Genomic DNA, 14,833 nt, shown 5'->3' with positions numbered 1-14,833 from the left:
TCTGCAAAAACCTAATTCTTCTAGAAAGTTATGCTTTAAATGTAATTTTGCTTCGCATCTTGCATATGCATGTACTGTAAGTAAAGTAGACAAAGGTAAAGTTCATAATAAGCATAACATACCTACCATTCCTAGTTCTCATTCTTCATGTCATAAATCTAAATGTATGTCATGTGCTTTTAATACCTTGTCTTCTTATCTTAACTTGATGCATTTTCCATCCACTACTTGTAAGCATAATGATAAGAACATGAGTAAAAAGTATGATAGGGCAAAGACTGTTAGTTATCCTAAGGTTAGGAAGGAAACTCCTACTTGGAAGCCTAAATGCATTCTTAAGGCTTCTAAAGAAAAGAAGGAGCCAGTCGATGAGAAATAAAAACACGTTAAATTTGCATCTGATATTATTCATAATGTGAATCTCTCTAAGTCCCGGGACCCAATTTAGTTTGGGTACCAAAGAAAACTTGATCCATAATATAGACAGGGCAAGCAAAATTGAAGCGAACCATATAGATTTTAAACATTGGATGTTTAATACACAAGAGTTCGAGGATAGAGCCCTGCTAGCAGAAGTGGACAAGGAAGCTGGCCCGTTAGTTACCTTTGGAGATAACAACAAAGGAATCACTACGGGATATGGCATGAAATCAGGAATGTCATCTTTCACTCAATATTTAAATGCATATATTTCTCGAATATCTGTTGCAGTTATTTGTTGAGTTTCTACTTTAATAGTTTGATTTATGGACCTTGAAGAAATTCAACTTTATTATTTGCTCCATAAGTAAATTTGTTAAAGTATTAGCAGCATCACACCTCTGATAATTTATTTTAGTGGTTTATGATGAAATTAGTTGCATTACACTATTGAGAATCTTTCTCAGTGGTTAGTGATGAGTTTTGTAGCACCAAAAACTCTTGATAATTCATATCATTAGTTAGTGGTGATATATGTAGCATCATAAACTCTTGATAATTCATATCATTAGTTAGTGGTGATATATGTAACATCATAAACTCTTGATGATTCATATCATTAGTTGGTGGTGATCTTTGTAGCACTATAAACTTCTGATAAATCTAGTAACAATTCTTGTTTATAGTTTTATCACTAGTTAATGGTGAGTTGTGTAGCACTACATACTTGAATAAATTTTTTGAAAAATTTTGTTAATATTTTTATCACAAGATATTGGTGAGATTTTGATAATAGTGAGAACTTTTAAATTGCTTTTTTTGAAAAACTCACTACGATCAAAATCATGTGTGTAACATAGTTGGACATAATTTAATTTCCATGGAGTCTAACAATTAATGAGTTCTTTGTTGAATATCATAATTGGTAGTAGACTTAGTGGATAGTGAATCATGTTTGATTATGAGATTCTATTTCTGTCATTATTAACACTTAATGACAACAAGCTCCCAAGTAATCATAAGGAAGACAGCTTAGACAATCTAGATGTTGAAGATCTTTCTGATGATGAAGATGAACCTGTGGTTGTTCCAAATGAAGATGTAAATGCAAATGATCTTTTCAATGATCACAATTCTGATTCAGATTGATAGATAGAACCCTAGATTGATAGTTATTATTTTTTGTTCTCTCTATATTTGTTGCTTCGAATCATTTATATTCGGAGTTGTAAGCAACACTTTACGGTTTAATTTCTTAATAACAAGAATTATTCTGTGAATCTCTTTGTGTTTATTTATTTCATTTTTGAGTTTTAAATTCCGCTGCATTAATTGACGAAAAACGAAGAACATACATTCACCCCCCCTCTGTATGTACCTTTTGGACCTAACAGCTGGGTCCCGAAAGTACCGGCTTCAGCTACCTTAGCTTCCTCAAGAAGAAGCTCTTCAGCCAAGTACAACTCTATAAACCCATCAATGTCACTTCTCGGGTTATTAGCTAGTTATGAAGATGCAAGTCTCCGCAGAGGTTTAGCTTCTCAAAGATTTTATTATTCAGATCCTCTTAATAAGCAGGAGTACCCCAAAAAGCAGCAAAAACTTCTTCTTCCTGGGGCCTCGCAACCAGCTCTTTCTTTAGCTTTTCCACCTCCTCAGCATCCTTCCAAGCCTTGACCTCCTCAGCTAAGGCCTTCTTGTGCTCCTGAGACTCTTTCTCCTTCGCCTCCCGATAGTAAGCGAAGTCAGTCTTCAGCTGGCTCAAATCCTTCACAGCGGTCTTGGCATTCGCCACCCTTCCCCTGTAGTTACGGATGATGGTGTAGCACCCAGAAATCCGGTTGTTAGCCTAAAACAAGGAGCAAGGAATAAGCAGTAATGCAAGAAAATGTGCACAGCAAAATGTAAATACAAGTGTACAAACCTCCGAGACATCTCAGACAAGATGGTCAAGGAAGGTATCAACATCTTCCTTGGCATAAACTTCAAAGTCCGCAGGGGTGGCATAGTTGTCAAACATCTCATTCCGCAGGTCATCAAAAGTCATCTGAGCCAAAAGATTCTTCAGGGCCTCGGTCTCCACCAGCTTCTGGCTTTCTTCCTCCGAAGGAGTCAGATTAGCAGTCTTCCTATGTTGCGGAGTCCCGGACCCACCGTCGCCATCATCAACAGCCTTCCTCTTGCAAGAATTCAACTCTCCAACATCTTCCTCCTCCAAATCTGTTTCTTCACTCCCGGGGTCAGCAACAACAACAACAGGGGGCTCCCTCTCTGGGACAGTTTGCCGCACACCAGTACCGGAAGAACTAGTGTCCCGAAGATTGGGACCACTACCTACATCACCTTTTTCTCTTCCCCGAATCAATATGGGTTGCCCCACCGATTTTCTTGAACCGAACAGTCAAGTCTTGGAATTTCTTCGACATCTAGTGATGAAACTGATTAAACACTAGGAGACCTACACAAAAGCATAATAAACCAAATACCATGCAGATTCGGAGAAACGCAAAAAAAGACATGGAAATTATATAAACAAAAAGCTGCATTTAATGTAAGCACTTACATCCAACATTAAACAATGTTTCATTACACAAAAATTTATCTCGGGTCCACTGCGCACTGAGGGCCCCGCAAAAGTCATACATCTTCTCCAGAGCAACTCCCCCGAGCCGCTGGGTAGGGAACCTGTCATTTTTAAGAGCATTTTTGTATACAAGCATAAACTCCAGGTCCCCATCCCGGACGAAGATGAACTCCTGATGCCAATCCTGGAGAGAGTTCAACATGAAGACTAGGAACTTCTTGGCATCAACATGGAACCCGCACTTATTTATATTAAAGGTCAGTTCATAGAGAGGGTTGTTGGCAGATTTCTTAATCTTAAAGAGATGGTGTAAAAGTTTAAAGGTCAGCAGGTAACCCTTCACATGACAACAGCCAAGAAACCAAGAGATCTAATTAACCGAATTCGGGGCCAGTGGGGTGAACGGATCCCGTATATATCCTGACATAGAGATTTGGTGAACTGGTGGAGATTGGGCCTCATACTATGCAAGTGTTCTATAGGAATGGCTACCAAACCCCCCTCAGGCCTATGGTACACTCTCGCGTGAGGCTCAGGCCACCTCCACTCTAAGTCGTCCCTGAAATAAAAAATGGGTTTATCCAAATCATCTATTTGGACAGGTGTATAAGTGTTTATTTCTGGGTGAGGAGGAGCAGGAGTGTATCCCATCCCTGGGGCATTATAGAATAGCTCATCCATCCGCGCCCGGTCATAGGGTTCCTTACGTATAGGCATGTAATAGTCGGAAAGATCCCTAAAATAATAGTCATGAGGAGGACTATTCTCCCGAGTTTGAACAAAATAATGGTTTATGTCTACCCACAAAATCTGCCTGGGGTGTAATAGAATGGTAGGCAACTCTCGAACTACAGGTTGGGAAGAACGGGGAGGCATGTTGTCAAGGTCTGAAGAGGAATCACTAGAGGACAGTTCGGGAAAACCTATAAACTCAGGACGTGTGGATCTACGCTCAAGGTTAGAAAACTGTTTAAATCTCCTAACCATACAACTGCCCGGAGTCTATGCCATTTCGGATACAAGAATAAAAAAAGAAAAAGAAAACTCAGAAATAGTAAACCTTGAAATCAAAATAACCAAAATATGTACTACAACTTATACATACACAAATATGCAAACCAAGAAACATGAAGAACAATAATCACAAACCCAGATTTTATAAAAAAAAACCCCAAAACCAGAAACACAAACAAAAAAATTGTAAATAATAACTCAGTTTTGCAAACCGAAATCCAAAAAAATTAAAAAATATAAGAGCAAAACCTTGCAGAAACAACAGTTCGATGAAGAACAGAAGCGCATGCATTCAAAAAAAACTCAATCTACTTCATTCGTCAAATCAAAGATTAATACGATAAAGAAAAACAAAAAGATGAGTTCGAAAACTTACAAGAAAGCAAGAGAAAAAGTAAGGCTTCAAGGAAGAACATGAAAGGATATCTTCGATATGTTATTTATTATGATATTTGTACGATTAAACATCAAATTTAAATACACGTAGATCCTCTCCAATAGGACATGAATTTAATTGATCCAAATCAAAGTCAAATAGTCAAACTAGCAAAATTATTTTCAGATATATAAGAGATATTTTATTTTTCTAAATTATCAAAACTATATCTTTCATGGAATATATTTCTAAGGTAATATTATCAAAGTGATATTTCTTAGATCTTTGTTACAATATCAATAAAGCGATAAGCTCGAAAAAGGAATATTACAAAAATATTTTTTAGAGGTCTCGTGCTATATTAAAAATATTTCACTCTTCGCTCCAAAATATATTCTCACATAAATCAAAAGAGTTTTATTCAAAGTTTATTAATATTCATGGTTGGAATATTAATATTCAATTTCTATAACCCATTCCATATATACTTATAGTAATTTTCTCCCATTTCGTAAAATTAGCATTTCTCGGAAACAATTATTAAAAAATACTCAAAAATGTTTTCTACCATCCAAATATATTTTATATATTAGAAATATATTTTAAGTATTTATTCAATTCAAAAATTTGGTCAAAAAATCCATCTCTTTCATTTCAAGACCAATGGTATTTTACTCGGACGCGAAAGCTGACACAATATTTTTAATTTTAGATAAAATACTTCCACATTCTAAAATAACTTGAAATTTGTTATGGATAATTTAAATCCTATTTTCTAAGTATGGTAAAAATTTTGTAACATTTCGAGAATTTTCATCTGGCACAAAAATCGAGGCAGTTGGCCCCACAGTTGGCCCCGTTTGACCTAATTACCATTGACCAAGGTTGACCAAAATTTTCAGGATATTATTTTATAATATTTAGATATTTATCATATTTTTATGGTATTTATTTAAGAGTTTTTGAAGTGGTTATATTTAATGGTGCTTAATGGTTAATTAAGTGATTAAAAAATGATTAAAAGAAAACGAAAAATATATTATTATATTCATAAATCATCTGAGATTTGAAGCTCCATAATTTTTTTTATCTCATATGTCAAGTGGCAAAGATTCGCTATTAACACACTTTACTTTCCATGTCATCAATCCATGCAACTTACATCATCCACCATCCATTCTCCTTAAGTCTCCACCATTCAATCCACCTAACTTCTTCTATAAATAAACCCCCACCCCAACTCATTTTCTAAAAGCTAAAGAGCCACAAAATTTTTGGGATTTTTTAATAAGTATCCCCTCTTCATTTCTTTCAAATTCTAAAGACATACTTCTTCTCAAAAACCTTTTCTCTCTTATACATATATACATGGTTTTTTGAAACTCAAGCTTAGCTTCACCCAACCAAGCCTCATCCCACGAAGTGAGCTCATCCACTACCACTCTCCGGCCTCCCAAAGGGCTGCCCAAGTTCGACCAAATTGCCAAAATCTGTCCAAACCTCCGGCAAATTTTTCCGGCGAACTTTGCCAACTGTTTCTCAAAAGTGGTAACTTTTAGCTTCTTATCTGAGTTCTTTTTATTTGAGCTTTGTACTTAACCTCCATACTTAATCTTAAACTCTAATATGAGATCTCTTATAAAGAAATTTATCAAGCGACAAGAGAACTAAGATTCGAATTCGGAATTCGAATAAGTACTTGATCTTCAAAAAAAATCATATGAAGAAGAAGATCTATAAAGAAAAGTACTTAATCTCCAAGGGTGAGATTATATTTGACATAAGTTCATGAGTTAGCCAATTACTCGCACTTTATTTATTTGGATCTTGGCTACAAAATATTGTGCACATAAAATATTATGAAGTATCGTATAATCCCTTATAACATCTTTAGTGTTCTGGGGGATTATAAATCGATCTATAAACACTTCGTAATTTTTCAAATACCATAACGAATTAAGTTCATGAGTTAGCCAATTACTCACACTTTATTTATTTGAATCTTGGATAACAAATATCGTGCACATAAAATATTACGAAGTATTGCATAATCCCTTCTAACATCTTTAGTGTTCTGGGGGATTATAACTCGATATATAAATACTTCGTAATTCTCCGTTAAATTTAAAGACAAATCAAATCCACGAGTTAGCCAATTAATTGCACTTTATTTAATTGGATCCTGGCTAACACATATCGTGTATATAAACAATTACGAGACATATCATATAAACCCCTTCTAACCCCTTCTTCTTCTTCTTCTTCTTCTTCTTCTTCTTCTTCTTCTTCTTCTTCTTCTCAGCCTGATCATGAACTCATAAACAACATGGAGTCTAATATATCCCTTGTTTGACTGAAATACAAAGATGATGCTAACATTCCAAAGGAACAAGCTGCTCAGACCAAGGGATACTTATCGGACGCTGAACCTAGGAGAGAAGCAACCCCCTTTTTGCCTTTCAGTCATTTTTTACCATTTGTAAGGAATTATTTCAAGTGTTATCTACAGCTTCGATATTCAAGAATGCTGACTGTACCCAGAAATAGAATCTGAATCCTACAAGGAGAAACCAGATACATCTTCAATCAAAAAGTACAAAAATTGAACTTGAAGAGCTTCAGAAGGATTACTAGAGCGTTGGCCCGTTCTTTTCAAACTTCTTCTATATCAACTCTTTCTTCCAGATGAGATGGGCGGGTGCAAACCCATTTCTTAGTCACCGGGCTGAGCGCACCTTTGGACGCCCCTCCAGTTTTGTTTTGCGAAAACTCCACCTTGCAGTTTAATCACACGCTGTCCTTGCCGCATAAACGGAGTTCTAGCTTGTGTAAAGAAAGGAGAAGATCTGGAAAAAAAACAGGGTTATCAATAGCAATCATAAATTAGCAACAAAAAAGAATATAATAATCATTAACTTTCTTAATAATTTCATTTCTTTCTCGTTTCATCAGTGAACGCGGATCATACATTTTCGACTTTATAATGAGGTGGTACGTGGGATAAATGTGAGACTTTAAATTAATTGGATTTGTATTCTCTTTGGTGATAATTGGTTATTGGTTTTAAAAAGAGGTAAAAATTGTCGTGGTATTAAAAAAGATGTTGGTGAAAAAAGTGTAATAGTAAAAAATAAATTATTGTTTAGTAACATTTTTCTATATAAATATGTTTTGATTTAAAAAATTAAAAATAGTAAACTTTTTGATGATGTTTAATGATGAAATCAGTTAGGGGTGTAATCGAGTGGAGATTAATACTGGCAAGCTCAGCTCAAACTCGATTAAAATAGTTCAGGCTCGAGCTCAAACTCGACCGAGTCTTTAATTTCAAACTCAAAACTCCGCTCGTAAAAGTTAGGCAGGTTGGAGTTCGGCTTGAAACTCGAATTAATTTCACTAAATATTAAAAAAAACTTAAAATATGATCTGTGCGGCTCGAGTTCGGCTTGAGTTCGATTTAATAAAAAATATAAAAAATATTAATTATTTATATAAAAATATATTTATAATAAAAAATAAATATTTATATAAAAATATATTTATGATAAAAAATTAAAAATAATAGGGGCTCGATAAAGCTCGCGAACATTACGAGCCGAATTATTTAAAACTCGAGGTCGGCACGGTTAAAAATTCGAAAAGCTCGAGTTCATACTCGGCTCGATTATTTCCAAGTCGAATTCGAATTTTTCTCGAATAACTCACGAACAGTTTGATTCTTTTACACCCCTAAAATCAGCATATGTTTCCTGCAAAAATGAAAAATAGCATTTTTCATAAATATAGGGGACTTATTTTCTCTAATAACACCTTTTATAGGCCAAAAACACTCTGACACAGTTTCACAATGTGTGTTTAATATATAGAGTTAATTGCATTTTGCAACCCCTACCTTTCATTGAATAACAAAACTATATACCTACTTTCAAAAATACAGTTTGCAACCCCTAACTTTAGACATAAATACAATATGCATCCCTTTAATCATTTTGTTAAAAATATTTATATTGTGGTGGGTAAAATTGAAATTCTGCAAAATATTTAAATCATAATTTTAAATTTTTTTAAATTAAACTAAAATTTAGAATTTCAAATTATAAAAATAATATTAATGTCAATTATTTTATTACTCGGTATAATTTTTAAAATTTTAAAATATATATATTTAGAAACTTTATGAATATATATATATAAACATATATGTTGCTTAATAAATATATTTTTAAGTATTTAGCATTATGATTAATTTAGAATATTACTAATATAAAATAGCTATAATTTTTTTCATGTAAAAAATGTATTAAAATAAATATTTTAATTAATTTGAAATTTTAGTTATTAATATTAATATCTCAATTTCAATTTTATAACTGTAAGGGATATATATTGTAGTTCGATATTGAAAATTAAGGGTTGCAAACTGTATTTTTACAAAGTAGGTATACTGTTTTGATTTTAAATGAAAGGTGGGGGTTACAAAGTGCAATTAACTCTAATATTATATTTCTAACAATCTGACAGTTTTGTTAGGGGTGGAGGAAGGAATTAGTCGTCCTCTGGCTACAACAATTTTGCATCTTTTCTGGCAGCAACTCCTTCTCTGGGCTATGACAATTTATCCACACATGCCTAAGCCTAACATAACTCTACACTGCAATTATTTCGTAACCAAAGTAGTGAATATCAATATCTTCATATGACCACTAGAATATCTTCTTCATTTTGCTCATAAAACATCACATAAATCAGAACTTACTCCAACAACATGTAAAACTTATAGATCTTGCATTTCCATCACCAAAGCAAGGATAACAGTTTCTTTTAATAACATGAAATAAAGACAAAACTAGGAAGCATCGATATTTGAAGTTTTCATCTAATTGATCCAATCAGAATTAAATTAATTAAATAACATTTATATTTATTATACACTACTGGTTCTGTGGTCTAAATTAGACTTGCATTCCAAACTATTTTTAAATAATAAGGGAGACAAAGACATGCACGTATAATAAATTTCCACTTGTTGAGTCGGTCCTATATACGTGTATAAGTTCCAAGTATGCACGATATTTTTAATACAAATTAAATAGCTAGGTATGCATACTGTTAAACGTGTAACTTTTGTTTTTGAGTATTCCACGTCTAAATTAAGTTGAATTTTAGTATGTAGAAACAATAGAAAAAAATAGGTTTCATACACATAGAGATGTTGTGTAATTTTATGATTTGTGCCTCTATCTTTCTATCCTGCATACTTTAATTTTCAGAGACGTGCCTTTTAAGTGATGAATGAGCAACAAATGGGTCGGCCTATTTTGTATGAGAGTAAACTGTTTAACCCCCAGAAGAAGAGAAAGGTCGGTTACTTTCGACTCTTCAAATTATTTCATATATTCCTAACTTATTTCCATGTCTCGTGGGTGTATAAACTTTTTTGATAATTAATTATACACGCACATTATTATTATAAGAAACATGACTTTTTTTTATCACATAAATTTGACTGACAAAAAATGATAGATAATGATCAAATACATAATAGGCTTACACGTGATACTAATATGTTAGGTAATGACCCGTGATATATTGAATGTGCCCCAACGCGTGTTCGCCCGGCTAGGATTAATTTGCCCGTTTTTGTTTCGGTCGTTTTTTACTAAAAATATCCAGTTTTGATTTTATAACGATCGATTTCATGGTCGGTAAAAACTCTGTTTCTTTTAATGCTACAATTAATGCTACGAGTAATCGAAAACCCTGCCACAAGGTAAGAGGAAATCAAAAAAATGCACCAAACCGTTTCTGGCCGGATCCATTATCATTTTTCACTATTTTGGCAAAAACATAAAGTGTGAAATCTTTTGTAAAATGATTTTTAAGCCCTTTTTCATTTCATTAGATTGATAAAACTTATTTATACCTAATACCAATATTATATTAATTAATTTGTTGAAATTATATGCATATGATGAAGCGAATGATTTGTTGACACCTAATAATTGTTGTCAGTTCTCGCATTTGTCTTTTACTTTTCTATGTTAAACCTCAATTTATCCACATATTTACTTCCAAATGATGAATAGGATTACTATATTAATACATGTATACTTTCTTCACGTACATGCATATATAGTTTCTATGTTTCATTTATATATATACATAATACACTCATCCATGGAAGAGGCCACTCCTTTCATTCTATCTCTATTATTTTAAGTACCACTCCTTATAATTCTTCAAGCCCATTTCTTCTACTATTGGAACAGCTCTCAGGTGCCATTTTGTTTTTCTAGCAAATAATACAAAAAGAGAATTGATCATCATGGTGTTATTTGCCTGGAAGAACAAGGAGAATGAGCAGAAGAAGGAAATGCAAGTAGGCAAGTACGAATTGGGAAGGACTCTTGGAGAAGGAAATTTCGGAAAAGTCAAATTTGCCAAGAATCTTGATTCCGGTCACTCTTTTGCTGTCAAGATCTTGGACAAGTCCCGGATTGTTGATCACAGGATCATTGACCAGGTTTCTCCATCTTTACCTTGTTTAAGTTATCACAACATCTTCTGTTTTAGTTGTGATCATGCTTGATTTGGCAGAAATGTTTGTGTTTTAGTAAAAAGATAGATTATCTGGAATACATGAGTCGAAGTTGATATTTGGTGACTAAACCATATATCATGCTCATTTTGTCCAAGACTCTAAACCAGATATTTCGTACAGAACGAACTAAAGATATCCGGTATAACGCATTCTTCCACTTATAATACTCTGAATCAAAGTATGGGAGGTTAGATGTATATTAACATTCCCCTGCATATGAGCAGAGATGGTATTCTGATGAGCACCCTTGTTTTCTGGAAAAAATTGGACTAAGAAATTTATTTACTTTGTTTGGAATATGCAGATAAAGAGAGAAATTGGGACATTAAAGCTACTCAGACATCCAAACGTGGTCCGGTTACATGAGGTTTGTTTCTGTATGGTCTAAATTATTGTTCACTCTTCAATCTTCATCATTAAAAAAATCATATTTTTGTAAGTATATCCCATTAATTTCTCCAGATTTTTAGTTAGACAGGTAACACAACCATGAAACGTGTAAGCCTGTATAATTTTTATTTGATATGATATATGATTGCTTCATTATTGGGTCTTTGTTTAACACTCAATCAAATCTATAGTCAACTATTACATTAATCCAATTTTTAATTTTATAATCAGAAAGCTGCAAACCAAGGAAGTTAGTGCAAAAGTTTATCCATCGTGCAGGTCTCGGATTCGATTCTCCCTATTTATTAGAACAGATACTGCGCCTAATCTTATAAAAAAAAGAAGGAAGTTACTGTAGTGGACATGTAGCTGTAAACCATGGCATAGCAGCAATATTGGTCTTATTGAAGTAGACATAGGCTCAGATAATTAAATACCCAGTTAAGCAAATGCTTGAAATTTTGAGTATGATGCATGTTCTAGTAGGGCCATCAGCCACCTACACCTGTGAATGTAAAATCAGCATGAAAACTGGCAAATATCCAACTTCATAGTCCATACTACAAATTCCAGTTATAGTAATGGAGTAGGAGCCTATGTCTTGTCCTCATCTTTTCAGTATAGTTACCAACTTATTTTTGCTTGTTAAGAATCCGATGATCTATGCGGCAGACTGTAATAACTCAACACCACTGTAATAACTCAACACCAGAATTAGAGTCTGGAATTATAATTTTTTTAATATCTGTAATGCAGGTGATCGCAAGCAAAACCAAGATATACATGGTCCTTGAATATGTAGATGGTGGTGAATTGTTTGAGCGGATTGTAAGTAGCTTTTGAATACAATGTCTGGACTTAACTTTAAGCTGGTTTCTTGTACTGTTTGTTCACATCTGACCTGACATGTTGCGTCTTCCCTTGCTTTTCAGGCTTTGAATGGGAAACTCACCGAGGCTGCAGGAAGGAAGATGTTTCAACAATTAATAGACGCTGTTACCTACTGCCACAAAAAAGGTGTTTTTCACCGGGATCTCAAGGTATCATCATTTGCATTGCTGAACTCTTTAAGGAATACCGGAGCTTCCAACTCAATAATCTCATGTGTTAGGGTTTTGTAAATTGTAAAAATGCAGCTAGAGAATGTCCTTGTTGATGCAGACGGAAACATAAGAATATCTGATTTTGGTCTTAGTGCTTTACCGCAACATTTCAGAGTATGCAATCTAATGTTTGTGTACATCTACATTAATAAGGAACATTGTTTTTACTCCAGCAAGCCACTTACGCTTATCTGAATGGCAGGATGACGGGTTATTGCATACAACTTGCGGCAGTCCCAACTATGTTGCTCCAGAAGTTGTCCGCAATAAAGGTTATGATGGTGCCACATCTGATATGTGGTCATGTGGCGTCATCTTATATGTAATTCTTACAGGGTATCTACCTTTTGACGACAGAAACCTTGCAGTAGTATATCAGAAGGTATAAAAGTAATTTGACGTTTACCTTGCATGAATCTCCCACGGAAATCGCCTGTAATTTTAGTCCAACAAATTTCATTGTGATCTTTCTTGGCGGATTTCAGATTTTCAAGGGGAATGTGAATTTTCCCAAGGGGCTATCCACAGGAGCTAAAAATTTGATAAGAAGGATTCTTGATCCAAATCCTCGTACCCGAATAACTATCGCTGAAATCAAAGAAGATCAATGGTTTAAGAGGCGATATACTCCTGTAAATCCTGTTGAAGATAAAGAAGATATCTGCATAGTTGATGCATCTATGACCATACACGAGGTAATTCAAGATTGAGAACTCTCCATACATAAAAGTTGGCCTTCATGTTCTTTCATATTCTTTGATCGACACTAAGTGATGCTTTTCTTCGCTGTAGTCACCCTTGGCAGGAAAAGATCCAGATTTTTCCACTTTTATTAATGCTTTTGAGCTAATTGGCATGTCCTCGAGCCTGGATCTTTCAGGGTTCTTCGAGAAAGAGGTTAGAACCACTACTGGACTTTGAAGTACTATTTATACCAATTTGGACAACCATGACATTGAATGGTAGATGATAAATGAACATTCTTGTTTGTTCACCAGGACGTGTCTGAGAGGAGGATGAGATTTACATCTCGCCATTCTCCAAAAGAATTAATCGAGAGGATCGAGGACATAGTTACAAGGATGGGTTTTGTGGTCCGGAAGAGAAGTGGAAAGGTTAGTTAAATATCGGGCTAGTAGATGATATTTATGTAGCTTTAACAAAAAATATATATAAACGAAAAACAACATAGTAGATTTAAAGGGAAGAAGCCATGAATGAATGACAATGTATTAAATTTCTTTTTCTGAGTTTGTTTATTGAATATTGGTTCAACTACCAAGGAAATCAACTTATTGTCATCTAATTATGTCTGTCATTGTGTTTAGCTGAAAGTGGTAGAACTGCATAAAGATGACAGCAGCCCAGTTAATCTTTCAGTTGCAGCAGAGGTTGGCTTCAAGCTAAAATTCTATATTAATTATATCTTACTTTGCAGCTCACATTTTGGGTAGTACATATCTTATTTACACTACTACTTCTGTGCCAACTGTAATAGGTGTTTGACATTAGCCCATCCTTGTACTTGGTCGAAGTAAGAAAAACTTGCGGAGATGCAACATTGTACAGACAGGTAAGCCCTCTTGCTCCGCTTCGCATTTTGGTGCTACTTCATTCACCGTTTCCTGACATTGGGTAAATCTTTTGTGCAGTTATGTGAAAAGTTATCGCATGATCTAGGCGTCCCAAGAAGCCAAGAGCTTCTGGACGCTGAGTTTCAAGTGTAGCTTGGAGGTTTGTTACAAACATAGTTATGTAGGACATTAGTTTGTTTAGATCTGTTAGCTTCTACTTGTACAGGAACAATGTCAATTATATTTACCACATTTGGTAACCGTGCCAAGCACGGTTCCGAAATTAAAAATAATAGTATCAAATTATTATCTGCATAAAACTGAAACTCATAATTCATGCAAAATACAGATCTAAATATAATGGATAAAATGATGTTAAAATATAAACCAAACCGAACCAAAATATCCCGTATATACCGCTTATAGCAGTGTTTGGAGAGGGTAAGATGTAAGAAATATGTTTCCGTGAAGACCCTCGACTTAGTGCAATAAATATAGAAAGTGACACATATATGTGCGAGATTGACAATATTAATACAATAAGCAGAAACTATAAACCGTGTAATATAATACCCAAGCCCATGGTTGTATTCACATGATACTTACCCACAAAGAGAATAATAATAAAATAAATATATGCATCGAAATATACCGAAAATCACAGAAGCACACCACACCACATCAGAACAAATAAGAAAAATTCTACAACTAAAGCCTCTGCAAATCACTAGAAACCTTCTCAACTACTCGAATTTGGCGTCTCCAAGAAGC

The 14,833-nt window shown here is 34.2% G+C and overlaps 1 protein-coding gene across 1 annotated transcript; it reads left to right on the top strand.

Annotated features, from left to right (window-relative positions):
- Window positions 1-10,541: 10,541 nt before the first annotated feature.
- Window positions 10,542-14,381, top strand: LOC141724744 (CBL-interacting serine/threonine-protein kinase 1-like). The gene is made up of 12 exons (XM_074526991.1): window positions 10,542-10,917; window positions 11,300-11,362; window positions 12,142-12,213; window positions 12,318-12,425; window positions 12,522-12,602; window positions 12,691-12,870; window positions 12,974-13,183; window positions 13,281-13,385; window positions 13,487-13,603; window positions 13,817-13,879; window positions 13,987-14,061; window positions 14,141-14,381. Exons 1-12 carry the CDS (start codon window positions 10,720-10,722, stop codon window positions 14,213-14,215), a joined length of 1,347 nt encoding a protein of 448 aa, XP_074383092.1. The 5' UTR covers window positions 10,542-10,719; the 3' UTR covers window positions 14,216-14,381.
- The last annotated feature ends 452 nt before the right edge of the window (window positions 14,382-14,833 follow it).

Source organism: Apium graveolens, chromosome 5, assembly GCF_009905375.1.
Source record: "Apium graveolens cultivar Ventura chromosome 5, ASM990537v1, whole genome shotgun sequence".
NCBI classification, from domain to species: domain Eukaryota; kingdom Viridiplantae; phylum Streptophyta; class Magnoliopsida; order Apiales; family Apiaceae; genus Apium; species Apium graveolens.
The sequence above is the reverse complement of the archived record's forward strand: the minus strand, read 5'-3'. Positions and strand labels throughout refer to the sequence as shown.